This window comes from Fundulus heteroclitus, chromosome 16, assembly GCF_011125445.2.
Source record: "Fundulus heteroclitus isolate FHET01 chromosome 16, MU-UCD_Fhet_4.1, whole genome shotgun sequence".
Taxonomy (NCBI): domain Eukaryota; kingdom Metazoa; phylum Chordata; class Actinopteri; order Cyprinodontiformes; family Fundulidae; genus Fundulus; species Fundulus heteroclitus.
Window position 1 is genome coordinate 15,191,832 of NC_046376.1, and position 14,721 is coordinate 15,206,552.

General features: G+C 37.7%; 1 protein-coding gene across 1 annotated transcript in view; it reads right to left on the bottom strand.

Annotated features, from left to right (window-relative positions):
• Window positions 1–11,422, bottom strand: part of hs3st4 (heparan sulfate (glucosamine) 3-O-sulfotransferase 4) — a 98,050-nt gene extending 86,628 nt beyond the window's left edge. The window contains exon 1 of the mRNA XM_012858091.3: window positions 10,035–11,422. Within this exon, the coding sequence (XP_012713545.2) occupies window positions 10,035–10,630 (596 nt within the window). The 5' untranslated portion in view covers window positions 10,631–11,422. The remainder of the gene's footprint in view (window positions 1–10,034) is intronic.
• Window positions 11,423–14,721: the final 3,299 nt, after the last annotated feature.

The following is a 14,721-nucleotide window of genomic DNA, read 5'->3' on the forward strand; positions in this document are numbered from 1 at the left end:
CTAGCTATGTTTACATGGACATAAGTAATCTCAATAAAGTGCGGATAGGAATAAAAATGTGTCTTGTAAACAGGCCCATCGGAACAATGGGGTTGATTAAGACAAGTCAGAGTTAAATACATGAGGCAAGTGGTTTATGCCGAGCCTTCCCCTGAACAGCATCCATCTAAACACTTGTTCTGATCATGTCATTCGGATTGGGGTAAACATCTCTGACTGCACAAGTGTTCCCTGTTTCTCTCATCCTGAAAGACCAACTCAAGAAGACCAACTCAGGAAGACCAATAGCATGTGTTTCTGAGCCTGTAGCCTAATTAGGGTGAGCAGTAACATCTCAACCATTCTTAGAACGTGGCACGGGTCCATTCTGGGTGCTAAGAAGTCACAGAATGAACACATTTCAGCATTTTTTTATTCAGTACAGAGGGAAGTACAAACTCGTCTGTGTTTTTTTTTTAGGGAAATTTGACAACTGTGCGCATGTCAAAGCACTTCTATTCTGAATAAAGCCTGGTGCATGTAAATGCATTTCAGGAGTGAATTAATATGTGTGCATGTAAACATAGTTACTTTTTGATATTCCCCGTGTCTATTGTAGCCTTGGACCACAGCACCTGCTGTTTCTAATTATATTGTGATTTATTGAGATCATGCATGTGCTGTTATATATCCATAAACAAGCTAGTTTTATCTTGTGATCTCAGGAAATGCTTGTTTTTACTTTTACATTTTTTACTACATGGTTTCTTGAGATATTACAATGTCAAAATTTAGTATTGCTATAATATTTCAAGAATCTTTTACAGTAAGGTAGATATTGGATAGCAAATTGAAATTATACTCAAAGCTATGTAGACCAGTTGTGAATTCAAAAGGTAAACTGTCAAATTCAGAAATTATAGAAGCTGAAATAAAATGCCTATAATATATCAACTTTACTAAAATTAAAATGCTGTGAAGAACTTATCTGTCTCCTTACAGAGTTCATCTGTTTTTGCCTTTTGTCACACCTCAAATTTTCATATAATTGAACACGTTTTAATATCAGATGGATAATCTTAGTAAACACAAAAATAAGTTATGAAATGATTTCATCTAATATGGGGGTAGTTATGCAAATTAAACTGACCCCGTGTGAAAAAAATAATCCTCCCTTTTTTAATCACAGTCATTATTAATCACACTTTATAGAAAGCTGAGTTAATTATACCTCCCACAGGCAGTCCTAAATACTAACATACATTTAGATGTCATAAATCACTTAATTAGGACCTGTATCACAACATGAAGTAGGTGAAAAATTAAAAAGCAATTTATCCTGTCCTGGTTGTATAAAATTTAAGAACAGATGAGAAACACTTTATCAGTATAGAAAAGACTCCAGTGCAATTTCAGAGCGTTTGAGACACCAGTCAAATATAGTGGGGAGTTAATACTCAAATGGAAAAACATGGAAACATGGTGAATCTTACCAAAATCACTCCAAGACTGCATTGACATCTTATCCAGAAGAGAGAACAATGACACTGTTCTCTTTAAAGGTCACAGTTCACGATTCAACAATGAGAGACAGGGGAAAATTTTAGTTCTGGGGCAACAACCACTGCTGACCAAAAAAAGGCACAAAGACCAAGCTACCCATGACTTTTGGAAAATTCTGTGGACTTATGACACAAAGTTTCAAATAACAGTGAGACATTGTGGTAGTAACATGCTTTGGAGCTGCTTTGCTGCTTCTGCACCTAAATGGCTGTAACTGCTTGAACCTTAAACTCTACTCTCTACTGAAAAGTCCTGAAGGACAACATTTGTCCATTAGTGTTTGATTTTGAGTGCTGTTGGGTTTTACTGCTGGAGAGTGATGCAAAGGACACCAGCAGAATACCTTCTGCATATCTCAAAAAGGCAAAACTAAGGTTTTTGGTGTGGCCTATTGAAAGACTGGATTTAAATCTGATTGAGATCCAATGGCATGACACTGAACAAGCCATTCTTACAGAAAATCCTCTAAAGTGGCTGAATTAAAATAACAGTTAAAATAAAAGTGGGCAAAAAAAATCCTCCAAAGTGATGTTAATAATCATTGCTAGTTGTCTGAAACGTTTGAGGGCCATTGTTGCTGCCAGGGCTGGACATAACCTGCTATCAGGTTTAGGGGACAATTACTTTGTTTTAACTATTAGGGCCAGGCTGGTTTGAATAGCTCATCGTTTTAAAACTGAATTTTGTAATAAGTGGTTTATTTTTTTTTCGTACATACATTTTATTGACAACCTAAAACAAAAAAAGCAAAAACTGAAACAATCTGTAAGAGGGCAATTACTTCTTCACAGCGCTGTATATGAGGGTTCCCACTTTTAGATTGTACAAGCACTCATTGGTACTCTACTACACTTTGCAATCAGTTGAATGTTTGACAATCACCAACCAGTGCCCTTTCACCAAGATAAGTCAATTCTCACTTGAAGTACATGGCTTCATCATAATATTGATCTAATGAGGTGGAAAAGATGGCAGAGTGACTGCCCTATACATTATTTTAGAGGTTACTATGTGTGTATTTCTGTGTGCAAGAAGAAGATATACCGGCAGGCCTACTCGTGCTTTGAAATAATGAATTATCTTTCTGAGCTATGCTGAATCTAAACAGACTGTCAAACAGGAAATAAGCTTGATTGCTTCTGTTGTCACTGAAGTCTCTCAGCTCTGTGATGTTTGTTAGTTGAATGGAGTGGAAAGGTGATGGGCAACGAGAAAGACCTGAATGATGTGGTCCACTCTCCTGAGAGTTCAGGGGTGCGCTGCTAATTAAGAAGTTTAATTCCACAACTGCAACATCGGCATCGGAGCACTGAGAGGTACGTCCTTGTGAGTCTTGGCTCCGGCTTATCAGGCTTCGGCAGATTCCGCCACGTCGGGGAGCTATGGGACAGGGAGGCACTGCTGTGGCTCACAGGCCCAGCTGGAGGGGATGGCATCCTGCCTGCTCGGGGATCTGGCCCACCTTGCTCTGTCTCATCTTCTTAGTGAGTGGAGTCCTCGGCTACCATTCAGGGGGAAGGAGTCAGGAGCTAAGCTGCCCCGTGAAGCGAACTGAGAGAGGTAAAGAAGGGCTAAACAAGGGATAAATGCTGGATTTGGACTTTCTGCTGCTGGGCTTGCCCATGGATCAACATCTCCATTAAACACCTCCTGTCACCAAGTCCTTTCACATGACCAAAGAATCACAATGCAGAAAACCAAATGTTTCACCACATGTTTTTTAAAACCCCATATCTGCTTATTTAGCCTCAATACACTGATGCTTCTGCCATGAACGAGCTTTTCTGTTTTCTGTTTATAGAAAAAGAAAATGTCATGATGGTGTGCAAAGAACTGTTTCATCTTGATGATAGTTGAATAGTAACCCATTGATTAGAGAACACAGCAACTCATACAAAGCACAAAAAAACATCCTTGGAAATGGCAACACTGCGACATCTAGTTACAAAGGCCATGCTTGATCATGAATAAATGACAACTGAAAAACTGGCAACAAAAAACAAAAATATATAGTAGGCTGTCAAATTGAATTTGCTGAAATTAATCTGGAGTTTTCTGTAACTAAATTCCACTGGGTTTAGCACTATTGCTGACTCCTGTCTGAGCTCAGGGGCCTAGCAGTGAAAGGCTAGGACGATCTCTTGCAAAAGATTTATAGGAACATCCTTTTTGCTTTTATTGCAAAGGGGTTAAAGTGTCGTTTTAATAACATGGAGATATTAGAGCTTGCAAACCTCTGTTAGACCCTTGCTCTGCTTTGCAGGGAGCTGATTTATCTTTTGTTTGAATATTTTTCTACAGGAGCAGTTTGATTCCCTGAAGTGAGCACATTATAACCTTTGAGGCACTGGCAGTTTTCTCACACTTCAAAACAAGATGTTAGTTTTATTTAAATAAAGCCAGTTTCTTATGTAGCTTATACATCCTTTTTTGTCTTTCTATGGTAAGTCGTACATTAATAAAACCTTATAAAACCTCAAATCCCTTTTTAATTTTGATCAAGACTATTTATTAGCTACTTGGATTTTTAGTTTGGGCATTACAATTCCTTCAGACTGCTGTTACCTTTATGTGTTAAACCAACAGTACCACCAGTTACAGTATATTTTGGACCATAAGGTGCACCAGATTATAATGCGCACCATGAATTAACATGTATATGTGTGTTTTGTCCACATATAAGACACACCAGATTATAAGGCGCATTACATATTCTTCCCAAGTGTGTAATATCACTCAGTCCCTCCGGTAGGATGACTAGACATCCTCGGTTTCCGGGGACAGACCCTATTTTGGATGACCTGTACCTGACAAAAGCTGTCGAAAAAGCCCGGAAATGTCCCTAATTTCAGTGTATCATGACGGAGTAAAAAAGTATAGCACAACAACAGGTATTTATCCAGTCTTACCACTGTCCTGAAGTAGAAGACCTTTGCCGAACACACCTTCTCCGCCGCGTCGGCGTTGCTGCTCAGACAAAGCAAACCAATCCCTGCAGATGTTCTGCAGCGAGATGTCCCCGTTTTTCATTAGAGAAATCTAATCTGCGAGCACGTACTCTGGGCGCAGGCTACCTTACATGAATGCACTTCTAGTTCAGATATTACAGACAAGCAGTCTTGTAGTTGGCTCAGGGATCCTGTTACAGGGTCGTTCAGGTAGTGACACAGTGTACCGTAATGCTCCGAATATGCATTGAGCGGAGTGGCTTTGTTGCCAACCAAAGTTCTATTTACAAATTTAACAGAATTTTGAGCGCATTGTACCACATAAAATCGGTCAGTAAGCACAACAGTAATCATACATAAGGTGCACCGGATTATAAGGCACACCATCAATTTTTGAGAAAATTTAAGGATGTTAAGTGTGCCTTACAGTCCAAAAGATACGATATATGATAATGTCCAACATATTATTATTTTTTTTTATATTTGTTAAAGTTTTATACTGATAAATATTAAAAGTAAATGTTAACTCACCACATTCTCACAGTTTTTGTTAAAGCAGATATGAAATTATTTACTAATTTCTTCATATATTGCAGATATAAGGAACTGTTACAATAGCTGTTTTTTAACTTAGAAATGTCCTTCTGTGTTTTTTTTCTATTGAAGAGTTCATTTTCAGGGATCTGTGAACCTCTTTGAAATTTTGCATGATTTGCATAGGTCACATTGTAGCCTCTTGACAGAGCATGATAAAGACCGAAACTTAATTTTAAAGGCAATTTTTTATAAATTCTGCTCAATGTTTTAGTATTTCAGAGTTTGTTTTATTATTATTATTATAGTAGTTAATATCCAGTTACACCTGTAACACATAATACAGTGAACACACAAAGCAGTTAAAGTTTTAAAGGTAAAATATAAAATATACCGTGAACATTAATTAAATGCTAAGAACTGCTCCCCCCCACCCAAAAAAACACCCAAAAAAAAAAAAAAACAGTGACGAGATTTTACTAATAATTACGAAGTATATTTTCCAACATAGTTCCAACACTAAGAGTGTTAAATATTTTAAGAGTGTTAAATATGAAAAAAAGCTATTATTGAACCTGGTGAAAATGCTACTAAAGCACTCCTGACTGTTGCTGGCAGACACCAATACAATGCAGAAGAGAGTCTCAGCAGATAAGATATCCCCCGCTGTGTTGTTGCTTTCCAACCCACATTCCTCCAAAATGGACAGTCTTAGACAGTTCTCAGAATCATCTTATTTTTAACAATGTGGAAGGATGGTGACAATCAGATTTTAGTACATTTTCAATAGTAAATATTTTCCAAGATGATTTACTTATTTATATTGGTTAAAAATAATATCATATTTTCTGACAGCAAATTATAGATTCTTACTATGGTATTCACTCTGTTAGCTAACATTTCAGTGAGCGCCATTGTTTGACATTTACCTAAAGTGAAAATACCAAACGTTTAACGTGTCTAATGCATTACATCCTCATTAAACATGTCTCAACGGAGCAACTTCCTGCTGTGAGTGTTCACCCTCAGCAGGCACACATCTTCATGTATGACTGATAATCGATGTCATTCTTTAGTGGAGTTTATGAGATACATTATCTTTCCACTAAAGCATAAACAGCAAAGACTTGAGAGCTGGTGATAAAAATTGTCGTATTCATTATCACGCATCGGAAATTTTCGATTGCAGAGTGAGTATATGCACCAGTTTGAGGCAAAAATAAAGAAAAGAGATAAAATCATTGCCATGATGCCTCATTCTTTCTACTCACAAATAAAGGCATATTTGTTGATTGGCTATTGAAGGTCCTCACTGTGTGGTAATATTGGGATAGCATCTCAAATTAATAATAAAAAAAAACTTTAGATAAGCTGCCCATGTGGACTAATAAGTACAAAGCATCAAGCGACTGCCAAAGCTTATCTTTGGTACCTGTCACATCTTGGATTCTTAAATATCTTTATAGAAATCTGTACATCTCTGCGGATTTATTAAACATGTAACTTCATAATTTTTGAAAAAGCTGAAACTTTTTTTACATGTCTAAATGATTAATCTCAGTAAGAAATATTGAACTGTCCAAATTTCTACTTGAACTATTTTAACAAACATAGCTGCCTCTAGATTTCATACCCCTAAAAAGTCTTAAAGTAAATTTATGTTTTGTTGCAGTAGTGTCAATTCCTATTGATATCCATTCATCTATCCATTATCCATTTCCCATCCATACATTACCTATTTTTTAAGATGATTACATTGTCAGGGAACTTTCAATTATTAAGACATGACATTGTGGTTTTCTGTTGTCTAAATACAATGGGACACACAAGTCCATTTCTTTTTGCCACTGGACACTGGGCATGACAAGGAAAAACCATGATCATGTTACCATGCACAATAATTGGGTTAGTAAGGCAGTAAGAATATATATATCGAAAGCTTACTATTAGAGAACTGCCACAAAACATGGCATCTTGAGGTGATCAGGTTTCCATAACAACTAAAGACAACCTTTTTTATGGCATGCTAAAAAAAAAAAAAAAAAAATCCAGAAAGTTAAAAAAAAATATCTGTCCTACCATCATGAATGGAACATTGTGGAGTTTTCTAAAAGCTATTGTGACTTAAACTCAAACTAAACTCAAACTGTGTGCTCTGGTCACATGAGAGTGAAGATGCTATCACTCTGTTTCATACCTTGTCATGTATGCATGTTATACTTTTGCACATGTTATGTTTTTTTTTTTCTAGAAACACCAGAAGAAGAGATGGTATGCCAGCTAACATCCATTGTTAACTACTGAAGAGGACCTCAGAACCCTGCAGCTTGTTGCTCTCATCACCATATCTGAGTACATGACATCATCACCTCTGTGAAATACTGGAACATTTTAGATAAAATAAATCTGTTGGTCTCTGTCAGAAAACTAACTGTGGGTGTATCAACCAAAAAGTAATAATGGCCAATAACATAATGCCTGCTAATGACATAATAATTTTGGCCATTTAAAGGGCAAAAAGGCCAACCACTGTAAGTACATTAGTATGGGCATCAATTTCCAAATATTCTGCCTGTACTCTTCACTTTAAAACTAAAACCTTAGCATCTGGTGTGATATACATGATACAGCACTTAACCTGTTTAACAAGACCCTTAACCATTTTTAAAGACACGATCAGGTATCGGAAGAATAAGACAGCAATTCTTAAAGGCTTAGTTAAATATACAGTACATATGACATTTATAGCAGTTTTCAAACCTGAAGAACATATTTATTTTGACAACGAATCATAGGCTCTTCTCTAAAGATGAAAGATTTTAAATAAAAAAAGAGTAGAAATATCCTCTAAAAAACTTTTTTTTTTTTTTTTTTTTTTTGCTTTTTTGTATCACCTGTTAAAGTTATGCTGGAGCACTGGCCAAATAAATTATTTCATATTAAATAAATATAGTCCATCAATGCATCTCTCTTCAGATGACTAAAACTGGATATGTGTAGGACTGTGTAATGAGATTAAGAAACTGTGCCAAACAAGGTTAGGGCTTTGGGTTAAAAAAATACCGAACACACACACATGCTTAAAAAACACATCTATAAATGATGCGTTAGGGTCATATTCCCTGTAGTTTATCTATCATATCCATCAAGATGTGGAGCAGGTGTTACTTAGACAGTCCTAAATTTATGAATCCCACTTTATGAGATCACCGGTCTCATTTAACTACACTGATGTTTCAAACATCTGTAAGTGATCATAATTTCACTTCCATTAAGTGCACATTAGCCAGAGCATTACCAGCTGAGGAGAAAGATGTCATGTAATGCATCATTCAGAGGCAAGCTTTAGTCAAATTAATTTCTTTATCGGTGAAAAGGAAAAGTGGCTTGCTACTTTTTTAACCATTTAACTATTCTTCTTGGCAGTTTAAATTAGAATATAAATCTTGATTTTTTTTTCAGCGTGTCCTCCTAAATTGTGAAGCATGGAGTTTTCTTAGATATTCTTGTCTTCTCTGAAACTGAAATCCTTTGGTAGTTGTCCTAAATATGGCAATGTTAGAATTAAAATTAATCCTTCTTCAAAAAGTTTTGAAGCCCAGGGACCCAAAAAGCAACAAGCACATTTGTTATTATTTATGTAAGCATGTCGTCTTCCTGTCTAATGAGCCTTTCACCGTAAGCATAATGAAACAGCTTGCATTAGCACAGGCTAAATGAGCAGCCGAGAGTTCCCGTGTCTATGCAGCAGGATGAAAGCAGATGTTCCACAAGCCAAACATAACAAACCAAGTTCTACAAAGGAGCAGAAGGGAATTTGAGTCAGCGTCGTTCTCATCAGCTCATTGATTCCATTTGAAAACGTGTGCATGGCCAAAAACTTGTGAGAACAGCACTTAAATGAGCCATGGCCAACTAACCATGAATGTGGCCACAAAATTATTTTTTTCTTCTTCCCATGAACACATCAGTGAGGTCCAGATAATAAACCTGGAGTAAAGGTGCTTGTGGTGTTAACAATTCAAAAAGGTTTAAGAACTAGTTCCAAACCTGAGACGCAATTAGGGATTTAGCAAATATAGGTAACACGCTTTGGATGTATGTTATTTGAATGAAGGGAGTGTTTGGTTATTAACTTTTTGAATATTCCATAGGTGGTAATATCAATGAAAAATAATTACATTTTAGACAATTCAGAGATTGTTTGTCACACACATTATTGAATAGATTGCCTATTGTTAGTGCCAAAATTTAACTGCCTGGAAATAACTTAGTGTAGAACAATTCTCAGAATTCATCATTAATTAAACATACCAATAAACATGTAGCGAATTATATTCATGAAACAGAATGGAGGACTTTAAAGGTACATTAAAGATATAAGTGTAATTCTGATTTATATAACCCAGATGCAGGAATCTGTAAGGCTTTTGGATCCTTTCAGTCTATAATTACTTTCTGTGTGTTTCCACTGACACCTCAACCATTTATCTCGTTTTGAAGAGTTGTAAAAGCACCGAGCTGAAAACTATGTTCAGGTGCGTCATTTTTAAATCTTAGACAGTCTTCTTATCAAAATCTGGAAAAGTGGAGTTTAGAATCTGACTTACGACGACATAAAAGAAAAGGATTTGGGACATCATTTTATTTACCGTTTTCAAACAAAAATGAGAGAGATGTCACCGTATTATTTATGATATTTTGCTGTGGATGTATAACATTAAACCAATGTTAGTGTGTAAAAACCAGCCCAAGAATAATTACAATAATGAATTGCTTCCCCATTTGTATGTGCTTGTTACTTCCGTGAAAGAAACGCAGCAGATATTGCAGCCTGAGTTTGCACGACGGATTTTGAAAACTGATTTGTGAATCACACACAAGGTAATTGTCACCATCAATCATTCACCAGGTGACAAAATTAGGTTTCAGAAGCCTCACTTGCCGTGATTTTAACTGCATCTGCAATGCATTGTTTAAGACCATAAAAGGTGGGATTTGAGATCTCACCTGTACCAGTCCAGCCCTTTCTCGTAGTTCCTGTCAAAGAAATGTGGCTCATTCCCGACGGCTCTCACGTCTGGGTGCACCCTGAGAGCCTCAAGCAGGGCTCGGGTCCCCCCTTTCTTCACCCCGATTATAATGGCTTGGGGAAGTTTCTTCTCCCCGTAATCCGACGTGCAGTTCATCCTGAGTTCGCTGTCCGTGGTGCTGACCTCCTGGCGGTCCCTCTCCGGCGCGGTGGAGCGAAACGCCGCCGCGGATTTCGTCGGAGACGCCTGCGTCCTAATCCACTCCACTGTCCTTTGTTCGGCCTCATCTTGCTCCCTTGCCGTCGGAGCCGAGGTTGTTCCCTCAGCCTGCGTGAATTCCGTGAAGCCTGGCGATGCCGAGTAAAGTTTCTCCCTCAGTGTCACAAAAGTTGTATCCTCTGTCACCAGCCTGCCTTGAAATAAATAGTTCTCCTGCAGCGGGAACTGCAGCGAGTTGTAGCAGCTCATCAAGCTGTAGAACAAGTAGGTGACAGAAAGGGAGAGGGTGAACATGAATAAGATTTTCCGGGGCACTTTAGACGTAAAAACCGAAGTGCTGGACCAAAATGCCATCTCTGATAGCAGCGATCCTCTCAAAGAAGTGGCCAGACATGTTTCCACCCCGAGTCTTGCATGGACAAAATCAACAGTAAGAATCAGTCCCCATCAGCGCCGCTCCAACTAAAAAAAGCGCCAAGCTGGACCAAACCACCCTAATCCAACCAAAGCGCATATTTATCAGGATGGCTGGGGAAATAGGTCGTTAAAATTCCGGAGGAATATCACGTCTCTTTTTGATTTCTTACTCCGGTGCTGACAGGCAATGTCACAATTTATTGGACGGAACTTGCATATTGGAGAGACTGAAGGTCTGGCGCCCTTCCAGATGAACAGCCCGGCTTGAAGTGGACAGTGTATAATAGAAGGATTCCTGGCATCGTACGAAAAAGGGAGAAAGAAAGGGAAAAAAAGCGAACAGCAGAGTGTTCAAAGTAGAGGATTCTTTTCATCAGCCGCTGAGTCTGAAGTCAAGTCCCGTCTGCGATGAAGAGTGGATCCCTATCCCGACAGAAAACCTGCAAATCCACCGAGTCTCTCCAACGTGAAAGAAATTAACACAATACCGTTTGAGCTTCTCTCTATTTACTTTGTGATGCGGGAAGTCGACAGGCTTTGCACAAAAAGCGTACACACTTCCCACTGACTAACAGGCTGCCGCTCGGTTTCCGTACGCCTTTTTACATTGGTAGGATCCTACGATGTGCGCATCGGCTGTGTGAGCTCATCTGAGCTGAAGCACAGTAAAGCCACACAGCACAACTAGTGTGTACACCCACATCTCCTCCTGTCCGCGCAGAAAACGGCGCCGTAAACGTCGGATTTCTTAATCTGAGAGAGTTGTGCTGTGACGCTTTCGCTCTTTCCTGCGACTCCTGGTGGAGAGTAGACTCAGGGGTCCCAGGGTTTATCATTAGTTGAATCAATTCGGAATGTTTGAAGTTCACCATTAGGACCAATCTCAGAAACATTATTTAGACGTGTATTATTATTATTTTCTTCTTTTTTTTTAGAGAAAGCTCATGTCTGCACCCTGGTGGTTTTTTGTGGAAAATTGGAATGGTTAATTTACAAAAAAAGTTGGACTATAATCGGTTTAAGTAGATAGTAAAGAGTTTTATTTTATCTAATCTGTAATTTATTCAGTCATAAGTATTTAGCATCTTAGTTATACCTATGTCCTGATCCTGATTGCAAGAGTTTGATAAATCCCACATATTACAATTTCACATATAGTAAAACATATGAGCGAAAACTAAAACTGATTCCAATGTCATGTGTATTTAAGCAATAATCCCCCAAAACATTAAAATCGAGACATTTGATAGATTTGCTGACAGATGTAGCAAAATGTTAGATTTTCTTCCTCCATCTCAGTAGACTATAAGCATTTGGTCCAGTCAATAGGAACAGGATATCAGAATGAAGGAGGTAACCTATCGCAAGAACCTATCAATGGAACCTATCGCACTGTTTTGCAAGAATGTAAGACTTCACCTATAAAGATAAAATGGCAAGAATAATTGATGAAGGAGGACATGACAATGATTTTCATACCAGCAGAGTAGATTATCTAATTTGTGAATACAACAAAAAAGGATGACACAGAGTCTTAGTATTTGTAATGAATCTGAGGCCCATGTGGTTAACTGTATCAAGAGCTTGTATGCACTGTAACGAGGTGTTAATTTTAGTTACATCTCTGTACAATTAGGAAAAGATAATAGGTAGCAGATTTAAGGCCTTTGTATTCCAAAAGAAAGACAAAACTTGATTCTAAAAAAATAAACCATGTTTCCAAAATATGTTTTTTTTTTTGTTTCTCTTCCAGCTGCTGTATGTGAGGCTGGAAGATAAGATATCTGAGAAACTCAAGTTTCATCAGTTTTTACAATCAGACACTGGATCACTAAACCATACATATTGGTGACACATTTGAGATGTAAATTGAGCTGAAGTTGTATTTGAAGTTCGACATACTCAAACTGGTCCTCTGAAATAGTTAAGAATTCCACAAAGTGGCTTAAAATGTTTTGAAATAATGTTGGACCTGGAGCTGATAAGTTGGACGTATCACCGTACCATCAGCAAAAAAGAAAAAAAGAAATGCAGTGTTTAATTTTGTATACACAACATCAAACTTGTTCATATATAAAACAAACAAAAGTAACAGGGAACATTAAGATTCCCTGTGTAAATCCTTAGGGAAGCTGCTGCAGAGGACAATCATGCATTCTGTACCATGCTGCTGCTTTGGCATATCATACTCTAAACATATTACACATTTATGGGCACTGACTGTAATTACTGCCTGGAATATTCAGTGGACCTCAACTTGTAACTCTGTTCCCACAATATGATGATCTAAAATTACATGTCACCCACATGTCTCCCAGTATTAGTGAATCTAATTCATCACACACCAGGAGAGCCATTGTCACAATAAGCAATCAGTCACAAATAATTTGCAGTGCCTGGTTCTCTGAACAAAAAGCGGCTGCTGTTTTTAAACTGTGTTGCGAAAGAGGAAATATTTGTATGAACTTGCTGCTTGATTAGATTTGTCAGTTCTAAATGTCGGCTGTTCATCGATCCAAACCAGGGTTGATGTGAAGATCCTCGAAAAGGTATTAGTAAACGACGTCAGTGTAACACCATTGCACCTTAGCATTTCACAAGTGTTCTCCCACTGAATGAAAAAACCTGTAAATGTGCAAGCTTTAATACAGGGAGGGAGAAAACGTTATTATTGCTGAATGTTCTAGCATATATGCATCAGTCTTGAATTCAGGTTGTGTTTGCAATTTAAAACTGTAAATTTAGTATATTTCCTGTCAATAAAAGCAGCTAAGATCCTATTTTGTGAGCAATGTCAAAGGACGTTTTTTTGCAAGTTTTTAGCAAGTTGTTTTTTGTGTGAAGGAAACCTGAGCAGTTAGCAAAGGATTTTGATATCTAATTTATATAAATAAAATAAAATTAAAAAAAATCTCAATGTAATAACATAGAGGAATAGCCATAGTTAGTCTGGTGACATAAATATAGTTAATCTTAAATATGAGCTTAAAAGATGGAGAAATTACATAAAATAGGAAATAAATTGAGCTGGGTTATATGGTATAAATAAGCTGTTTGATTTCTAATAATTTCCACACTTATTGTATTATCAGCGGCAAAAATCTGATCAATAATGTGTCTTCGAAGAATAACCTTTCATCTCAAGACGAAGAAGAACAAGACAGCATTCTCAATCAAAACTGAAAAACTCACTTTTGATCCTTTGTTCCAACTCCATATCTCAGTTTGAAATATCTCATGTGTGACAAACAAGAGCTTTCTGTGGCGATGCAGGTGATTGGGTGAGTGGGAGGATAGCATGGGCAAGTGTTTGGAGCACAATGGTTCCTGGATGTTTTGCTGTCAAGAGAGCGTAGGAGAGCTCAATGGGTTTGTTGAAATTGTTGTATTCGCAAATTGCCACTTGGTGAAGCAGAGAGCTCTCTAACACCAACTGCCACATTTGTAAGGTCCTGCCGTTTTCCGACTACCTGTCTAAGAGCCACCCATACAGAGTTTTGTGAGCATGCTCAGACAGCCATGATGTGAGACAGCTACAGCAGAATATCTCAGTTGACAGAGCGAGTTAGCTTTATTAAGATGGCTGCGGCTCCTACGAGCTGATGATAAGTTACAATCTGAGCACAAGAGACAATATATTGAGCTGTTTGATCTCGCCTTTGTTGTGTCTGTTATCTCAGCCATTCATAAATCTCTCCGACATTGTGTGTCTCCATGGATGCTTTCGTGAAGAGATAGTGTCTATTTGCGTTTACAAATAAGCAGTCACTCAAGAAAAATTGTGTTCAATGAAGATGAGCTCAGGGCCAGATAGCCCAGTTGTTTAAGATGCAGTAAGTGGAGTTTAAAGGCCAATGTCAAATTCACCTTCAGGCAACAGGTCTTTACAGAATTAAATGATTTAATAGGGTTCAAATCACTGTTAGACAAGAGCTGCTTCAAACATAGATATACGGTGGTGGTTACATTTATTGGCATTCCTGTTAAGGACGTGTAAAGACCCTTAAATGCATGTTTGTTGTAATAGA